This window comes from Saccostrea echinata, unplaced genomic scaffold, assembly GCF_033153115.1.
Source record: "Saccostrea echinata isolate AGI-Se365-2 ecotype Australia unplaced genomic scaffold, CSIRO_AGI_Sech_v1 ptg000009l, whole genome shotgun sequence".
NCBI classification, from domain to species: Eukaryota; Metazoa; Mollusca; class Bivalvia; order Ostreida; family Ostreidae; genus Saccostrea; species Saccostrea echinata.
The window spans coordinates 53827052-53845493 of NW_026889758.1; the positions used below are offsets into that span (position 1 = coordinate 53827052).

The window sequence follows — 18442 nt, forward strand, 5'->3', positions numbered from 1 at the left end:
AGCTACACACTTTAGTTTGTGAGTTGTGATAATTTGCATTACCAGGTTCTTCCTAAATTCTATTTACATCTTCTTTCATTTAGGTTTCTCATCTTTACACCATAGAGAGAAGCGAGAAATTAATACTAATTTTGAAAACAGGCATATAGTAGCTTTTACAGATACAAAAGAAATTAAATATGGCAAGCTTATAGGTTCAGTAGAAAAGTATATTGAATGGGAAGAAAACAGGAGGAAACACACACTGATCATTGCCAAAGTAGAGGGCACAGATCGCAGGAGCGCACGAAAATCCGATGTGACAAGAAAATTGAATTTGGTTGTGTCCCAAAAGTTACTGCAAGACAATGAATGCCAACAAGTGCCCTATAGACCCTATGGAAGTTCAAATCAAGCAACACCTGGTCAAGGAAGTGGAACGCCGAAAAAAACATGTCCAAACCCTACATCTCAAAAATATTTTCACTGCAGTGTACTACTAAATGAAATAGAAAGCCGTATAATTATGGCCGAGTTCGACATTAAGAACAGTGCAATTTGTGAATATTCGGAAAATGGGAATATTACTGTGGGTGTAAAAGTCGATAATAGTGTACAAACTAAATCGTTTTCCGTAGATCATTTGAAGGAGTCACGTTTGTTCCCTGAAAAAAGGACTTGCCAAACATAAAACTACTTCTCAAGATACTACTATGAACGTTGAAGTTTTCAATGATCCACTCCCCCCCCCCCCCCCCCTTTTTTTAAATTTATATAGACAGTCAACGTCTCTACTCGTGAAATGTCGGACATTCAATCCCTTAACATAACAGTACATGTATTGACAGTACTTTTTATCGCGTTTTACTTCGCTCTTTTAAATTAACTTTCAATAACTCATCTCCTTGAATTACATATCTCAATAGATTAACTCATAAAAATAAGCATTATGATTTAAAACAACCATTGAACATTCTACATCACTTGACATATTTGAAAAAAAAAATCTTCTCAATATCCTGAAGAACAAACCCCTTAAAGTATATAAAAAAGATGCCCCAAAAAGTCAATCATTGAAATCTATGAATATTCATGTACAGGCCTAGTGTTTAAACAGAATTATAAGGCAGTTTTGCATGAAAATGAATGAACACAACATAATAAAGCAGATTTTATTGAAGTTCTACTTCAACATTTACATGCAGAGAAATGAGATTTCTTTACTTTTTATAATTAACCACTGCAATTCTACGAATGTTATGTATTAAAAAAAAAATGAATGCTCCTAAACAGAACCTTACAAAAAATCACTAGAAATTATTTTTTCTTTATAATGCCCATGTTAATTAAACACCTATAAATTAATTATTTACTCAAATAAAATCTTGCATACAAATTCAATATACATACAAAGCATTTATATATGTTATAAACTTTCTGAAGTCAAATAAACATTTACTATCTGACCAGAGATCTTTGATTATGATTACAGCTTAATTTCTAAGTGCCGAACACATTTCATTTTCATATGCCCTATCCTTAACACTCTATATAAATACACTTTACAAAAAAAAAAACAAAAAACAAAAAACAAAAACAAATGTCCACTTAAATTTTTTTTTCAACTTCCACATTGTCCTCTCAAAAATTAATTTACTCTGATCTAAGCATGTTTGATTTTTTAAAAAAACTATTCCATCAAAATAAGACCAGCTGTTTTTTTTTTTTTTTTTTGTAATCAGATATACATTGTTCTTTTGAAATTTATAATGATAAAATTTACTTGGAATGTCAGCAACATTTTGTGTACTGTTTTAACAGATACTTTGATAATCTTGAAAGACCTGGCTGGTACATGTAATACATGTACCTAAAATTAAAAAGAAAAAAAAAAGAACAACAAGTTTTCATTTAATTCTTACCCTCAGAGAAGTGTTTGAAGAAAAATGAAGAACAGATGAAGTTATACATTTATACACATACATGTATACAGTAAATTATGCAAAGTCCTAAATTTTCATCTTCATGTTTATACATGAGTGAAATTATCAAATAAGCACTAAAACATTGATTACATTATTATGCTCAAAGAAGTAAAAAAAAATAAAATAATTGATAAGAAAAGTAGAACTTCATACAATGCAAAGGTTAAGAAATAAAACATACTTAATGTTCAATCATTTTTCACAAAATGTCTGTAAAGACACAAATAATAATTGTCTACTTTCAAAATAAAAAAAAAAATATCCACTCAAAAATTGGCCAGGCTTTTATCAACTATCATTCATACATCAACACCATATCTAACCTGCATATAAGATTATACATATTAGAAATGATCAATTAACATAATTTATCCAAAAATTTTAAGATGCAGCACATACATGTATGTACATGTATTCATGCCCTTTCTCTATTCAAAATGTAAGAATGCCTATGCAAGATCTTGACCCTGTTTCTCTATAAAATATGAAAAAAAAATTCTAATAAGTCAAACAAAAGAAGGCTAGCTTACTATATATGTAAAACAACCAGATAAGAAAATGATTGCACCTAGCATCATGCAGCACTTTATTATATATGTATAACTATCAGATACCAAAATGATTTAACATACTAGATCATGTAGCACTTTTCTCCACATAAATAGATAAAACATTTAGTTAAGACGTCACAGCAGAGATTATTTCTATAAGATATGTTTTGATATTTTTAAAATCTAATACATATCACCATTTTTACACCAGTAATGCAAATGTATAAATCATTTTCGCACAATGTTTCTTAACAAGAGTAATTTAATCTCATTTTGAAACATCAACAACAATGAATGTTAACATTCTGAATGGCATTTATCTAAAGCTACTCTAAAATATTCTCTTAAGGTGGCCTGCCATCTTGGTAGATTTTTTCTTTCTTACTTAATCACACTCAATGTCCATAAGTAAATCATCACCCTCTAACTTCATCTTCTTCTCCACAGCGATAGACTTCACGGTTCCCGAAGCCGGTGCCGTGACAACCATTTCCATTTTCATGGCGCTCAGCACCAGGACGGGTTGACCTTTCTCGACCTTGTCACCCTCTTTGACCTTAATATCCACAACTTCTCCTGGCATTGGGGCCCCCACTGACCCCCTCACACCTTTCAGAGCCTTAGGGTGGAAATGCAGCTCCTGGAAAGATACAATGTATACTGTATACTTTTCTGTTTCTAAAAGCAAGATTTGGATTTCACAACCGAGATTTCTTAAATGTGGTTACACTGACAGATTGACAGTTTAAATACTTAATATTGCTTTTAAGAGTGATGTGATATTTGATGGTGGAAACAGGAATGTTTATTTACATGTCTTAGCTAATTATCCATTTCGTCAAATATTCAACATAGTACTTTAATTTTGATATCATCAAATCTTCATGTAATAATATACAAATATTTTTTAGGGTCTTCAAGAAGATACACCAAAATTTGAAAATTTGCAAAATACTAAAATTTAAAAAAAATAATATTACAGCATTGCACAAATTTCACCTTGGCTGCCTCTTCATCTTTGACCTTCACTGATCTCAGCTGTCCATTCAATTCAAAGAACATCTCCCTCTCTCCATTCTTATTCAGGTCTCCACATGCTAATGTTTTAATGGACAGTGTCTTTCCCCTCTCTATTTGTACCTGTGAATAGCCAGAAAACTGAATTTTCTCTTTTATCTGCATGTTTCTGCCTGATGAATTGAAAATAAACAAACTAAATAAAAACACTGAACAAAACTAAATCATATATTTACTTATTGCCAGCAATAAAACATCAAATGAAGTATAAAGCTTCACTTTATGGAAGTTGAAACTAATGTAACCAAACACTTTAACAAACCTCCATTTCTTGGGCAACTTTAGGTCCCACAAAGAATATCCTTGTTCCGAGGGTATCCACAGGGCCATATTTATCACGAAACTCCAGGAACTCATCGGTGACCTTGGGATAGAGGGCAGCACTGATGACATCATGCTCCTTCACATCACGGCCATGCTTCTCCCTCAGGTCGTCCCTCAGTTTATCAAAATCTACAGGAGGAAGAGCTTCCCCAGGACGACCTTCAAGGCTAGGCTGTCCCTTTAGGATCTGGATTGTAAAAATATATAGATCTAGTGGCATATTTTTATATATTTGTGTATACTATGGCATCAAAATTGAAAGATATAAAAAGGTTATTGATAACTTTTAAGTTAGATATAATTCCTTTTGGCAGAACTTTAATATGCGAAATAACTTGCAGACATGAAATCCCGAGAATACAAATTCGTAAATGCTCTTTTGATCAAGACCTTTTACGTGGATTTCAGCAATATAAGAATAAAAGTGAGTAATTTTATTTAGTGAGTGGTGGTTCTTGCAAAATTACGATATAATAAATTTATCACTTATATTTAAGAATCTACAGTATACTGTACCTTGGTTCTGAGTGGTTCAGGATAGCCCCCTGGTGGAACACCCAGATATCCCTGGAAGTACTCAATAACAGAGGCAGGGAAAGATAACTCTTCTGCTCGGTCCTCCACCATCTCCTTGGTCAGTTTGTTCTGTACCATGAACTGGGCCATATCACCGACCACTTTGGAGGACGGGGTCACCTGTGAGGAATTCATATTGAAAGGTATCATTCAAAGGTGCTTTTAAACAAAATTCAGATTTGCACATATGACTATAATTCCCAAATTCACTATAACTGTATTATGAACAATACAGTCAAATTTTGTTATCTTGATGGGGCCAAGAAAAAATATTGTCAAATCCAAAGACTTGAGATACAGAGATTAAATTACATAAAAAAATAACCTCTGGGACTTTTAGCTCACTTTGACATATCTGTGGTATTCGAGATATCAATATCTGAAATACTGAAGCTCAACTGTAATTATAAAGTTTATTCAAGAAGTACAGATTTGATTAAGCCCCTGATCACAATTTATTTTTTAACCTTTTTTTCACATTACTGTAAACAAACCTTTGGAATATTCCCAAGCAGCTGATTGGCTTCTGCATACTTTTTTTTCACTTCCTCAAACTGGTCAGCCAGACCGAGGCTGAAGGCCTGAAACTGTAAGTTTGTGTACTGACCACCTGTACCAAAAGAGATAGTGGAATCTCATTAGAAACAGAGAAAAAAAAATTATAAGTAATCTTGAATTAACTATTTCCTATAAATATACATATTGCCCTATATTGTGTCTTTGTATACATCAGCGACATAGGAAGCATATACAGACCTGGAATTTCATTGATATAGACATCTGAGTTTCCACTTTTCAGTGTCTTGCAGCATTCAAAAGGGGCATATAGATTTCTAGTCTGTTCCCAGTAAGCTGAGTAATCGGACACATCAGACAGTTGGATACCTGTAACAGAATGATTTAAAAATTAAAACTAAGTCAAATAAGACTAAAAGGGGTTGGGGGGAGGGTCCAACAGAAAAACCTTTGTTCACAAAGAAAAATGTCACCATGTTTTACCTGTCCATTGTATCATATCTTCTTGTAAGAGTTGTTTAATAGCTGTACATCTATCTATATGGGTTTTTTTATTTTCATTCATGAGGAAGTGTTATGTAGAAGTCACATCACAGACTTGATAACTGACCTTATAGCCAGGTACAGTACTCAGTCTAATTAAAATCAGCTCCTACGTTTTATTATTTGTTATGTCAAAGGTGGCATAAAAAATAATAAAACGTAGGGGCTAAGAATTTTAATAAGACTGGTTCAGTACTTGTCTGTGGGTTTGTTTGCACCTGTTTCTAGTTTGTTGGTCTGTTTGTACCTTTTTCTAGGTCTGTTGGTCTGTTTATACCTGTTTCTGGGTCTGTTGGTTTGTTTGTACCTGTTTTTAGGTCTGCTGGCCTGTTTGTACCTGTTTTTAAGTCTGTTGGTTTGTTTACACCTGTTTCTAGGTCCGTTGGTTTCTAGCCTGTTGGTCTGTTTGTACCTGTTTCTAGGTCTGTTGGTCTGCTTCTACCTGTTTTTAAGTCTGTTGGTTTGTTTACACCTGTTTCTAGGTCTGTTGGTTTCTAGCCTGTTGGTCTGTTTATACCTGTTTCTAGTCTGTTGGTCTGTTTGTACCTGTTTCTAGGTCTGTTGGTCTGTTTGTACCTGTTTTTAGGTCTGTTGGTTTGTTTACACCTGTTTCTAGGTCTGTCGGTCTGTTTGTACCTGTTTCTAGGTTTGTTCCCTCCAATGCTGCCACCACTGCTCCCATACTGGGCTGTGAAGTCAGACCAGACATAGAATCCACAGCTACATCCACCACATCTGCCCCCGCTTCTGCTGCGGCCAACATGGACGCCACACCAGCACAGGCGGTGTCATGAGTGTGAACATGGATGGGAATGTCAGGGAATTTGTCCCTCAGGGCACCTACTAACATCTTAGCTGCCTTGGGTTTAAGCACACCTGCCATATCCTGAGAACATCGTTAAAAAATCTTATCAAAATCTAGATCTTCTCTTTAAGTTTCACAAATGAATATGCATTTTTCTGTCCATTTATAATTTATCATATACATGTACATGTTTATTTCACTATATTGTAATTTTCACCATTCCATTTAACCATGAACAGAAATAAAACCAAACAGAAAATAATGCAATTTTATTAGAAGTATAAAAGTTACATCAGGGCAAAATTTGAATTAAAATCTGGTTGTTAACTTTAATTTAATAAATCAAAAAATCATGTTTTATTCCTACCTTAATACTAAGTATATGGGTGCCAGCTTTCACCAGCTCTGTGGACAGATCCACATAATAATCCAGGTTGTATTTGGTTTTACTGGGATCAGACACATCACCAGTGTATGAGATTGCCGCCTCAATCACCCCACCTGGATAATACATATACATGTAAGTAAAACAAACTGAATATTCTTTTCAGTGTAAACCTTTTGCTTAAAAAGCATCAGTAAATAGGGTTCACTTTATAAATGGTAATTTCTGCAGCTTAAATTTTTTGCTACTTCAAACTTCAAAGGTAGCACTAAAATTTTCATTTATGACTGATCAATGCTGAAATGAAGATGATAATTTTTGGGGGGAATTATGTTTTTAATGATTTTGACTGAACTGCAGAAATTGGAATACTGGTACCTGAACAAAACAGCATATTTAAAAAGTAATACATACATGTATGTAAGAATCTTCTTACTCTTATTTGTAAGATCTATAAAATTTAAATCCATTGTTTAATATTTGGGGCATTATCCTTTTTTGCTTAGTGCAACATTACACATGTATTTGTTATTTTCATGTCATTAATACAATCTTATACATTCATTTCATCTGTACTAAAATTCATCTTTGTTAACAAAACAAGGAAAGAGCCATCCCTAATCATAATACCTGCTTTTCCGACTGCATCCATTCCTACAATGATATTTGGGAGGTAGTTCAAGGAATCAAATATTCGGAAAATATCCATCCCACTCTTAACTGCCATGTCACAGAACCTAAGGTGTCACACAACACAGACAAAATACAATAAAATATCATCATATTAAAACAAAATACATGTAAAACTGGTATTACAAATAAATGTGTACATGGTAATAGGGCTGAGTATGGGCTAGGAATTTCATATTATGATATACTGTGATATTTTTTGCTGTATTGCAATATGTAATGCAATATTTTCAATAACAGTTAATATGTCCTTTTCTTTTACACTCCATTCATACACAGAGTGTATATAACTTTGATTTGATTTCACTACAGTTTCGCAAGGAAATGCAACCAAACAACAGCAACTTCACTGTTTGGCACAATTGAAAGAGTTTCTGACATCTTAAATATAATATTTTACTATAGAAATCCCAAGTCCAAGCATTTTGCCAGTAAATGTATATTGGTACTGAAAAAATGTATTGTAATACGATATTTTTTGTCAACAAATTGCACAATATACCTGAACATTGATATTATTGCACAGCTCTACATGGTAAAGAAAGAACAAGTATGGCAACTGAAGAATATACATGTCATTACATCTCTAAATATAGTATTTCTTACTTGTAGACGACATTGTCTGGGTAATTAGTGTAACCTACAGCATTAGCTCCCCTTAGTAACATTTGGAATGGAACATTTGGGATCAGCTTTCTGAGTTCCTCAAGTCTCTCCCAGGGGCACTCGTGTAGGAACCTCATGGCCACATCAAAAGTTGCACCTAAAAAAGGAGGGTTTATTCTTTAAACCAGGGCATCCTAAGTTTGTGTTTGTCATCACAGGTCATAAATACATGAACATATCACACATGTTTGAGTGACAGTGTGGCAATCAAACTTCACTTTGTGGGAATAATAATTTGACTTTGAGATGAGTATGAATACTCATGGCTTTTTTACATTCTTAATTCAATTTACATAAAAGTAATATATGTACAAATTTGTATATATGAGGGAAAGGATAATAGAACTTATGCACAGCATTTCTTGATTGACAGAGATTTACCCAGAAAGCAAAAAAAAAAAAAAAAAAAAAAAAAATTACCATTGGTATTATTTCAAAGTCTACTTGCAATGGTTTTAGAGAAAAAAATCTACATTTTAACACACCTCCCCAGTTTTCTAAGCTGTAGAGATTGTTAAACCTCTGAGTTACAAAAGGTGAGATTCTCTTCAGGTCAAAGGTCCTGACCCTGGTTGCTAGAAGTGACTGGTGAGCATCCCTGAAGGTTGTATCCATCAAAAGCAGTCCTTTGTGCTCTCGGACTTTCTTGGCAAAAGCCTCTGGTCCTTCCTTAACCAGAATGTCCCTCCAGCCTTTGGGTGGAGCAGGGACTGTGTGATAAAAATAAACAACTTAAGTTATACACAGATACTAACACTCAATGATATTATGAATTACATACAAAATGGGAACATTCCATGTCAGCAAGCTTGCAGCAAGATAAATCTTCAAGCAACAAAATCATGATAGCGCATAAAAGCAAACCGATCAGCATAAATTTCTATCATTATACATTAATACTTTAATTGATTTGCAGCATATCTGACAAGACATATGACATGCTACATGTGTAGACAATAATGGCTAAATCTAAGACATTCAATCAATATACACTTTCAACAATACTAACCAAATTGGATATGTATGTATTAATATTTCAGTGCACTAGTATTTGTCAAAGTATTGTTAAAAGGAATGGAAATTCATTAAATACAGATTTTAAATATTTTTAATAGGTCCCCAGAAACAGTACATTTCACAAATTGGTGTAATAAATACAGGAAATGTGAAAATCGAGATAATATTAGAAGTACGGTAAATATGCATATGTACATGTTCACAGATTTAATATAAAGTATATAAAACATACATGAATGCAAGAATTTTTTTTCATATACCAGCATACTAGTGTCACATTGTGTGAATTGCACAAATCGTAAAATTATGTGTGTACATGCATATACATGAAACTGAATGTGTACTTTCAGTTTTTTTTCATCTTTTGAATAAATTTACAAAGCATCACTTTTTTGTTTGCTTGTTTGTTTTTAGTTTATTTTTTTTTTTAATTTTGTTTTTGTTTTGGTTGTGATCAGAACAAATTCTTTTCACAAAGATGTCTCAGAAAAATCAAGTATCCTGCGTAGATGGGAATTTCAGTATCTTGAAGATGGTCAACTCACAGATTTCAAATGGATGCATATGAATTAAATTAATCCAAAAAAAAAGAGTCCATGAAATGTACATAATGTAGATGTTCCAGATCGATGCATCGCATAATCCTCATGCACCTAGATAAAATAGCTGGCTAAAACCAAAGGACAGTGAAGAAATTCTGGTCAGAAAACTGGAAAAGAAACTTCAGTGCTATGCTTAATCTAAAGATTCAATCAATAAATAAATTAATGAAAGTATCTAATTCCTTACTAAGCCTAAGAACAGCCCCTAAAGCCTGGTATAAACAAATAAACAGTGGGATCCTGTTAAATATGGAAACAGCATACAGCATTTTCAGATTAATCAGTTATAGATTATTTATAGATTATGACTTTTCCCACTGTGGTGTCATACATTATGCTATAGAGTACAAGGGAGTACATAATAGAAAAATGATGGCTGCAATAAATGAAAAAATATCATTTCATGGCATTAATTGCTGCCTTGCAGTGAACAGCAGTGAAAATTCTTACCCCTAGAATGATTGTCCTCTGTTGGGAGCATAAAATGAAGACAGTTATTACAAATATTTGTTTCATTTCTCATTTAATCAACTATTGTATACTGGGTAATTTTCGCCCCTTTCACCTTCGAAGAGGGCAAATTTAAAATGGTGAATTCAAAATAAACAGCATTATCTCCTACATGCAACAGAGACTGGAAAAATTTAAAATGGGGCAAAAATGTTTACGAGTAAGAAAGGGTGAAAATAACATAACCCAGTATACAGTAATAACATGTACAAGAGAAACTTTATCAACTACATGTATTGAATCACTGCCCTGCAAAATTTCAATTACACTCTCTTAGCTGGAAGAACCACATATTTTTCTTGTTTAAGATACAAGTAGTGCATCTCTAAAAAGAAATTCCTTTTCTTTTAAATAAATTGTGACAAGAAACACTCAACAAAAGCCAAAATACAGACAACTGACATTGCAAAGTTGAAAAGTTCTTTAAAAACAACAGATCTGCAATATCATTTACTACGGTACTTCACATCTTAAAATAGACAACCTCTTACTTTAATCATTGCAAAATAACTAAAAATTTATTTATAGTCATAACTATTAAGGGAACTAATGTAAGAAACCTCCAATCAACCAATTTCATTTCATTTCAAATTAAGTATTCATGTACCAGCTAATTCTACAATGACTTAAATCTGACTACCGGTACTTGAAATTTTAAAAAAATGCAGTTTAATGATGGAATATTCAGTGGGGGTTTCTAACTATACCTCTACATAGCAATCATATATATGTAGTTTAGCTCTAACAGTCTTACCATAGGGTAACTGTGGAACAGTTGGTTCGACCTCTGAAGGCTGAAGGTCAGTGGCTAGGGGTGTCTGAGGGCCATTGACCATGACCTGAGCCAGATAATACAGCAGCTTCTGGGCCCTGTTCTGGGTGGGGAAGAATTTAAATAGCTGGGGGTTCTCGTCGATGAAGTATGTGTCCACCACTCCTGACAGGAACTGCTCGTGTTGGAGGACATTCAATAGAAACGGAATGTTGGTCTGCAGTAAGAAAGATTGAAGTTAGAAATTATTGAGTAATTATCACTAGAAATAAAAAAAATGTTTCCATTGTCATCTATAGTTCTGTTTAAACTTACTTGGATTTGAATTAGATTTTGTTTCTGACATCATACATGAAGTGAAAAGAACAGTCTGACCTTGAAATGTTAGCTACAGAAGATCTTTTAGATACATTTGACACCATTGCTGACCTTGACCCCTCTGATTCTAAACTCCTTGAGTGTCCTCAACATCTTAGCAGCAGCAGATGGGTGGTCTCTGGCCTTAGCAATGACCTTGACCAGCAAAGAATCATAGTAAGGTGAGATGATGGCCCCTGCAAATCCTAGGGCACTGTCCAATCTGATTCCCATACCTTCCCCGCTTCTGAACACCTGACATGAAAAAAAAAATCATCTAATTCTGCTTTCATCTTGTACACAAGATTCACATGATCACAGTGTAACTTCATACACATTTTCAAAATGTTATAGGTTAGATGCTGTAAAATAAAATGTAGCAAAGTACAAATTTGTACTTTTTATGAAATATTTCACAATTCAAGCTTGCATCACCTTTTAAAAGGTGTATTAAAAAGTCAGAATCTGTGCATTTTCAATAAAATTCATACTGCCTGGTTTTTAGCAATGTTTAACCAGTGTACCTCGATTCGACCAGTGTCCGGCTGGAAGCCTCGGGCTGGGTCCTCAGTGGTCATTCTACACTGGATGGCACAGCCATGTAATTCTATATCTTCCTGACTGAGTCCCATCTCAGGTAGCAGCCTTCCCTCTGCTATCTTAATCTGACTCTGTACCAGATCTATCCTACAGTATGCAGAACAAGGATTTGTGAATAAATTTATACTAAGTTTAAGCAGTCCAGCATATCCTAAATTTTGATAAAATTTTGGAACTTAAAATTTATACAAAAATGATATTAATTTAAGAGATTTCATATTATATATGGAAGACTTCTAAAAATTTATACAACATGCATTTGAAATATTCTGAACCCCCTAAAAACAATGATTGTGCCACCTACCCAGTAACCTCCTCTGTGACAGTGTGTTCCACTTGTAGACGAGCATTAACCTCTATGAAGTAGTATTGTCCTGATGGGTCCAGAAGGAATTCCACAGTCCCTGCATTTTCATAGCCCACACACTGCGCTAGTTTGACGGCATCTGCAGTCATTTTGTCCCTAATGTCAAGTGGCAGTTTGGGGGCAGGGGCAATCTCCACCACTTTTTGGTGGCGCCTCTGTACTGAGCAGTCCCTTTCATAAAGATGCACCACATTTCCACCTCTGTCACCTATAAAAGGAACACTTGTGAAAGTTCAAGATGGTAGTTCACAGGAAATTATCTTTAATTATGCAAAACTTCATAAAATACGAAAAAACTCTCTTATCTTATAAATCCTTTGCATTTTCTTTATACTGTATATCACTTTTTATTTGCGAGAACTTTATTTAATTTGCATAATTATGTGACACCGTGTTCTCCCATAAACCCATTTTCGCATATACCGGTATTTGTATTATCAAGGATTATATACAACAATAACCACAATTTGTGACAATTTTTTTTCTCCCATATAAAAACCAAATAACAATCGCATGAAAATATAGGGTCTCTGAAATAAAGATAATCTACAGTGTGCCTTCCACGGTAGAAAAGAAAGTATTACAGTATACATGAATTTTACCCAGAATCTGTACTTCTATATGCCTAGGTCTTTCTATGAACTTCTCCAGGAAAAGGGCACCATTTCCAAATGCTGCCTCTGCCTCTGATGTAGCTCTTCTGAAATTTTCATCTACCTCCTGGGTGGGAAAAATAAATTAAGCATGTATTTTCTTGCTCATAAGAAAATTTTCTTCAATAAACAGTATATTTTACCCATTCAATTATTAGAGTATAATATAAATCTAGGAAAAAAAGTCAAACCTTGATATCTCTAAAATGACAAGACTGTTTAAAAAAAAAACTTTGAAATATCTGTGCATCCCAGATAGGAAAGTTGAAACTAGAATTCAATATGAAATAAGGACTGTCGATTCAATTCGGCTCATCCTTGACATCAGACGTTTTAAAGCTTGAGATACTACATAAGCGGTTCTCCTCACACAGCTTGTAGACTTTGCATAACATACCTCCATAGACCTAACAATCCTCATGCCTCTTCCTCCTCCTCCGTATGCTGCTTTAAATATGACTGGCAGTCCATACTGCTCACAGAAATATCTCGCTTCCTCGATACTGCTGACAGGACCATCAGTACCTGGCACGACCTGCACACCTACAAACAGACAGGATCGAGATTACTAAGGAATATCTTGGTAGTATGACTGGAATTTCTGATTTTATTTTAATTACATGCATTTCTTTATTTATTTCCTTCCTGAAAAGGCATACTTTTTCTTCCTTAAAGTCCATGCTAAATTGCAGAAATACAATATTGGTAGAGCAATTATGATCATTTCTACTTTTTACAGAGTGAACATTTCAAGGATGATTGCTTATAAGGAGGGGGGGGGGGGGGAGGGGGACTGTACACAGTGTTCATATTCAAGAATTCAGCTATGATTTCATCGAATCTGAAATCTAAAAGAAAAGGTTAATGTATAATACCGGTAATATAAAATAACAAACACGCAGTAATATAAATGTTACCTGCTGCAATGGCTGCTTGTCTTGCTTCCACTTTGTCTCCCATTTTTCTCACAACCTCAGGAGAGGGACCAATGAATTTTATCCCTGCATCTATCACCTGCTGAGCAAAGTCATCTCTCTCAGAGAGAAACCCATAACCAGGGTGTATGGCATCCACACCATTTTCCTTCAAAAGAAAATCGGGTAGAAACTGACTTTTGCTAAACTGTGTATTTAAGAGTTACCTCCCTTCATATCACATTTTATAGATAACTAACAATTCAAACAACTTTAAGTCTAATTTACACATAATTCAATCCCCAAATTCTATCTAAAAATAAATTCTAAAGCAAAAACAATCAAAACAGAACATGGCTACCTTCGCAACATGAATGATTTCCGGAATATTCAGATAAGCAGCTACTGGAGGTAAACCTTTCCCAATGAGGTATGATTCGTCTGCCTTCTGACGATGCATGTGCATCATGTCTTGTTCAGAGTAGATTGCCACAGTAGTTATATTCATTTCTGTACATGCTCTGAATACTCTTATGGCAATTTCACCTAAAAGGCAGCATTAATAAATCACATTTTTCTCAACAGAATCAAATCCTAAACTCTTTTTTATCATTAACTTTACGATTTCTATTATAAAGATTCTCAAAAAAATAAAACATTTACCTCTGTTGGCCACCATGAGTTTTCGAATTTTTTCATCAGGTTTGGTTTGGGACTGAGCTTGTGTAGAGCTGCAAGCGATCCCCGGGGGTAGTTTGAAGCCATAATGATTGTGTCCCCTGGCAACGTCTGGTAGCTGTGTTCTGGCAGACTGGCACAGGGAAGACAGTCGAGCTTGCAACCGGAACATTTTATCACTGTGGTCCTCCTAACTTATATCTAGTCTGGATACCCTCTGTAAGGAAAGATATAACTGGTGAAGGCTGGGTATTGATTTTTCTCTCCATTTTGTTATCTTATAGACTGTTTATTACTTAGGGGTCATTGAAAATCAAGGTCACAGCCTTGAAATGATGTTTTCCTCAACAATCTTCAAATCCCTTGGTAAGCAATATAAAACATTACTTGTCTGTGTTTAAACAAAAAAAAATCACCAAAATAAAACACTGTCTACTGCTCTCCTTGAAAATATTTAAAGTTTAAAAAAAAGTTTTCTTCAGTCCAAAGCACAGTGATGTGCATGCATGGCAGTAAGAAAACTTGTATTACCAAGGAATAAATAAGAAGACCAAGGAATTAAACAATCCAAAGGGAGATTAAATCATCTGCAAACATGTGCAATGAGTGTCTACAATGATGCACATACCTTTTATAAACTAAAGGACTCCTGTGTTTGAGGTTTTCCAATAATCCCAAATAGTCAATATATTAAAAGTTGTGCACTACACACACAAGCTACAAACAGAAGGAAGTTTTATGACAAAACCCTGTGAGTACACCAAATATTACATTTCCACTTAAAATGACAACAAATGTACAGGAAGATACACTGTAACACAACACAGATTAAGAATTAATACCTTGTACTGAGTCAAGGAAACTGTGTGACCAACTTTTTGGAAACCGGAATGAAATCTACTTTAAATTCTATAGCTTTTTTAAAGCTTGCTATTAAAAGTACAAACGCATGTCTCTTCACATGATGCAGGCATCATTTAACACAGAAACTGAAGTTATATAAAACTTTAAATTGCATGTGTATCCTACCTGATTATATGCTAATCAATTTTCTCCCTCTAAGTGTATGGCCATGAAGAATAAATTTTATGCCAATACCTAAAAGCACTAGCTGCCAATGGATCAAAAATTAGCGATAGAACTACTGCATCAGCATACTGCTCAAAACTCTTTCAATGGCAAACAGGATTGAGTTAGGATCAGATAAATATTATGTTCACTGCCACACTAGGTCATATTCTCTCTAACTACGCACATGTTCAAGATTGTAAACAAGCACATTTTTTTATTGTGTGTGTGACCTATTATTGTGTGTGTTTGTGTTTACAGTTACTTATATTGCAAAGAATAACCTTCTGGTGTCACATGTGCTTAACCACACATTATCATTATCAATGGCTGTAAACATGTTTAAAAATAACTTGTTTTTTTTTTTTTAATTTAATTAAGTACTTAAGTCTCTGTAAGGATATAAGAAAAACATATTTTGTTGGGTTTTTTTTTTTTTTTTTTTTTTTTAGATTTTCAAGGATAAATTATTAGCATTGCATATCTGTACATTATTTTTTTTTTACATGCAGTAATGATTATTTTTAAATTATAATAAAATCATAGAATTAAGTATTCTGTACTTCTATGGCTTTCAATACATGAGACATCAGTGTTTTAATCATGCATTGATCATGTTCAACAGAAACCTTTGGACCCCTTGAACATGTAAACAGAATACATACCAATGTTGTATGTTAAATATTTTGCATATTTAAATATATTTCAATTTTACAAAAAACATATGTATATGGTTTTGTACATGTATGTATTCATTCTGATTTACAATTTTATCTAACAAAATATCATTTCATCAGTAAATTGCATATTTCTGTCAAAATAATTTAATAAAGGTTGGAGCAAATTAAATGTACAAGGTTACTAGCTTATTTACTACACTGTAATAGGCTTTTCTTATACTTTGGATATACATTTAGTAACACCATGTACTATTACTAGTGTTGGGAATCGGTAAGAATTTCAGAATCAATGAGCGGGTTACTGTAACTAACTAATTATCAATTATAATTGAACATTTACAAAGTCTATCAATTTAGTTAATTAAATGGTAAGAATTGGTAAATGACTATACTTTCTGCATATGTATTTGTTGTTCATTTTGCTGAAAAAGAATGAATCTGAGTGTTTTATTGAGTGTGTATCTGTTTTCTTAAATTTTTGTTCATACACTGTACAGATATAAACTATTTTTTCTACTATGGACAGTTCAACAGCTGGTCATTATTTTGTAGAACCCAAAGTACGTCCATACCTGGGAACGTGCTTTGTTACCCAGGTATGGATACAATTGTTTGTTCGTCTGCTCCATTACCTTACAATACACAAATGAGTTAATAGATAAGTTGCGGCTGGAATATTCGGCTTAAAAACTACTACGCTTGTAAAATAAAAAAATAAACAGATTAATCAGAATGAATTTTTTTAATCAAGCACTTGGATTACACCAGCAATTGACTGATTTTCGATTATAATCGAGACTGGAATACCCCTATAATACACACTAAATTCTAACAAATAAGCTCAGTAAATCAACTAAAATTTCTTATTTGATTCTGTTGATGTAAATCATCTGATTGACTCATTAATAATTACAAAAAATTAGTTATTTTATAATACTTTGATATACATTGTATACATATACCCTGGTATATATTTTTCTTTTATTAATATTACGATAAGTAATTTCCAGTGTGTCCAGAAAAGAATTTAAAGCAATATGAGCTGGAACTTTGAAGTGGCAAAATTGTAAATAACAATTTCAATGACAGAAAAAAGAACATTTATAAACTTCTGTTGTTCTTATTTGTGATGGAAGAACTATTTAGAGACTTTGATTGAAGCAAAATTACATTATTGTCGTCCTGTACAATATTGATTTCTTATATAATACTATACATTCCATTGTACAAAAACCTTTCTTCTGAAAAAAATTAATACTTTCTTTAGTCTAATTGATCATAAAGGTTTAAATTAAATACATATTTATCAAAACAGCACATTTTAACAGCAAAATAAAATTCTCAAAAATGCAGCTCATATTGCTTTAAAGTATTTGAGCATAACAGTTGTAATGTTCGGCTGTGTTGTATGTACATGTAATTAAGGTACTAACACATTTCACGATTTGAATACAGTTCTACAAGCAGTATATTATTATTATTCATATTCATAATGTTATTATAACATTTTTGCAGCTAATATAAATTGTAACTGGACACACCACTATTAAAAACTAGCATCTGTACCTTTTTACATTGTTTAAGCAGGACAACTTCAAAATTATATGGTCAAAATTAAATTATGTACTTTTCCCCATTAATTCCTGGACAAATTCAATGAAATCTATTCCTAAATTTCTAAAGAAATCATGCAAAAGACAGAAGGACAACAAGGTTGATAATATTAAATACTGCTTCATTTCTGCTTACAACCCAATGTATTTGTTTAATAACCTATTAAATGTGTTATGATTTTGAAATGTAAATTTTTATTCATTCTACTTTCTATACATATCAAGGCTTTTCAGTCAATCAAAGATTTTAATTTACTTGGATTTTCACTTCAGCAAAAACTTGCACATTTAATTGTCAGACTGACAATACCTGGTAGCATTGTTCTGAAAAGGATCTCTAAAGTTACATTTATTATATACAAATATGGTCAGCTGTGATCAAACCTGTTCAATGTTCACCTATATACAATTTGTAACAATATACATGTAATCCTATTTTATTTTTATATGCACAAAATCAAACTAGAAATATATATGTCCATAGGACATGAATGCCCCGCCGAGGGTATATTAG

General features: G+C 33.3%; 1 protein-coding gene across 2 annotated transcripts; it reads right to left on the reverse strand.

Annotated features, from left to right (window-relative positions):
• Positions 1-1137: 1137 nt before the first annotated feature.
• LOC133183115 (pyruvate carboxylase, mitochondrial-like) lies at positions 1138-15680 on the reverse strand. Of its 2 annotated transcripts, none has more exons than XM_061318073.1 (21): positions 15666-15680; positions 14553-14784; positions 14251-14435; positions 13893-14058; positions 13373-13518; positions 12925-13042; positions 12260-12530; positions 11880-12042; positions 11428-11610; positions 10981-11215; positions 8583-8807; positions 8038-8194; positions 7372-7478; positions 6724-6857; positions 6188-6437; positions 5249-5377; positions 4987-5102; positions 4433-4612; positions 3855-4103; positions 3515-3655; positions 1138-3155 (listed from the first exon to the last, which is right to left on the reverse strand). In XM_061318073.1, exons 2-21 carry the CDS (start codon positions 14737-14739, stop codon positions 2901-2903), a joined length of 3597 nt encoding a protein of 1198 aa, XP_061174057.1. In that variant the 5' UTR covers positions 14740-14784; positions 15666-15680; the 3' UTR covers positions 1138-2900. The 2 variants fall into 2 exon arrangements, with proteins under 2 accessions (XP_061174057.1, XP_061174055.1); XM_061318071.1 differs by lacking the exon at positions 15666-15680 and adding an exon at positions 15196-15210.
• Between the last annotated feature and the right edge of the window lie 2762 nt (positions 15681-18442).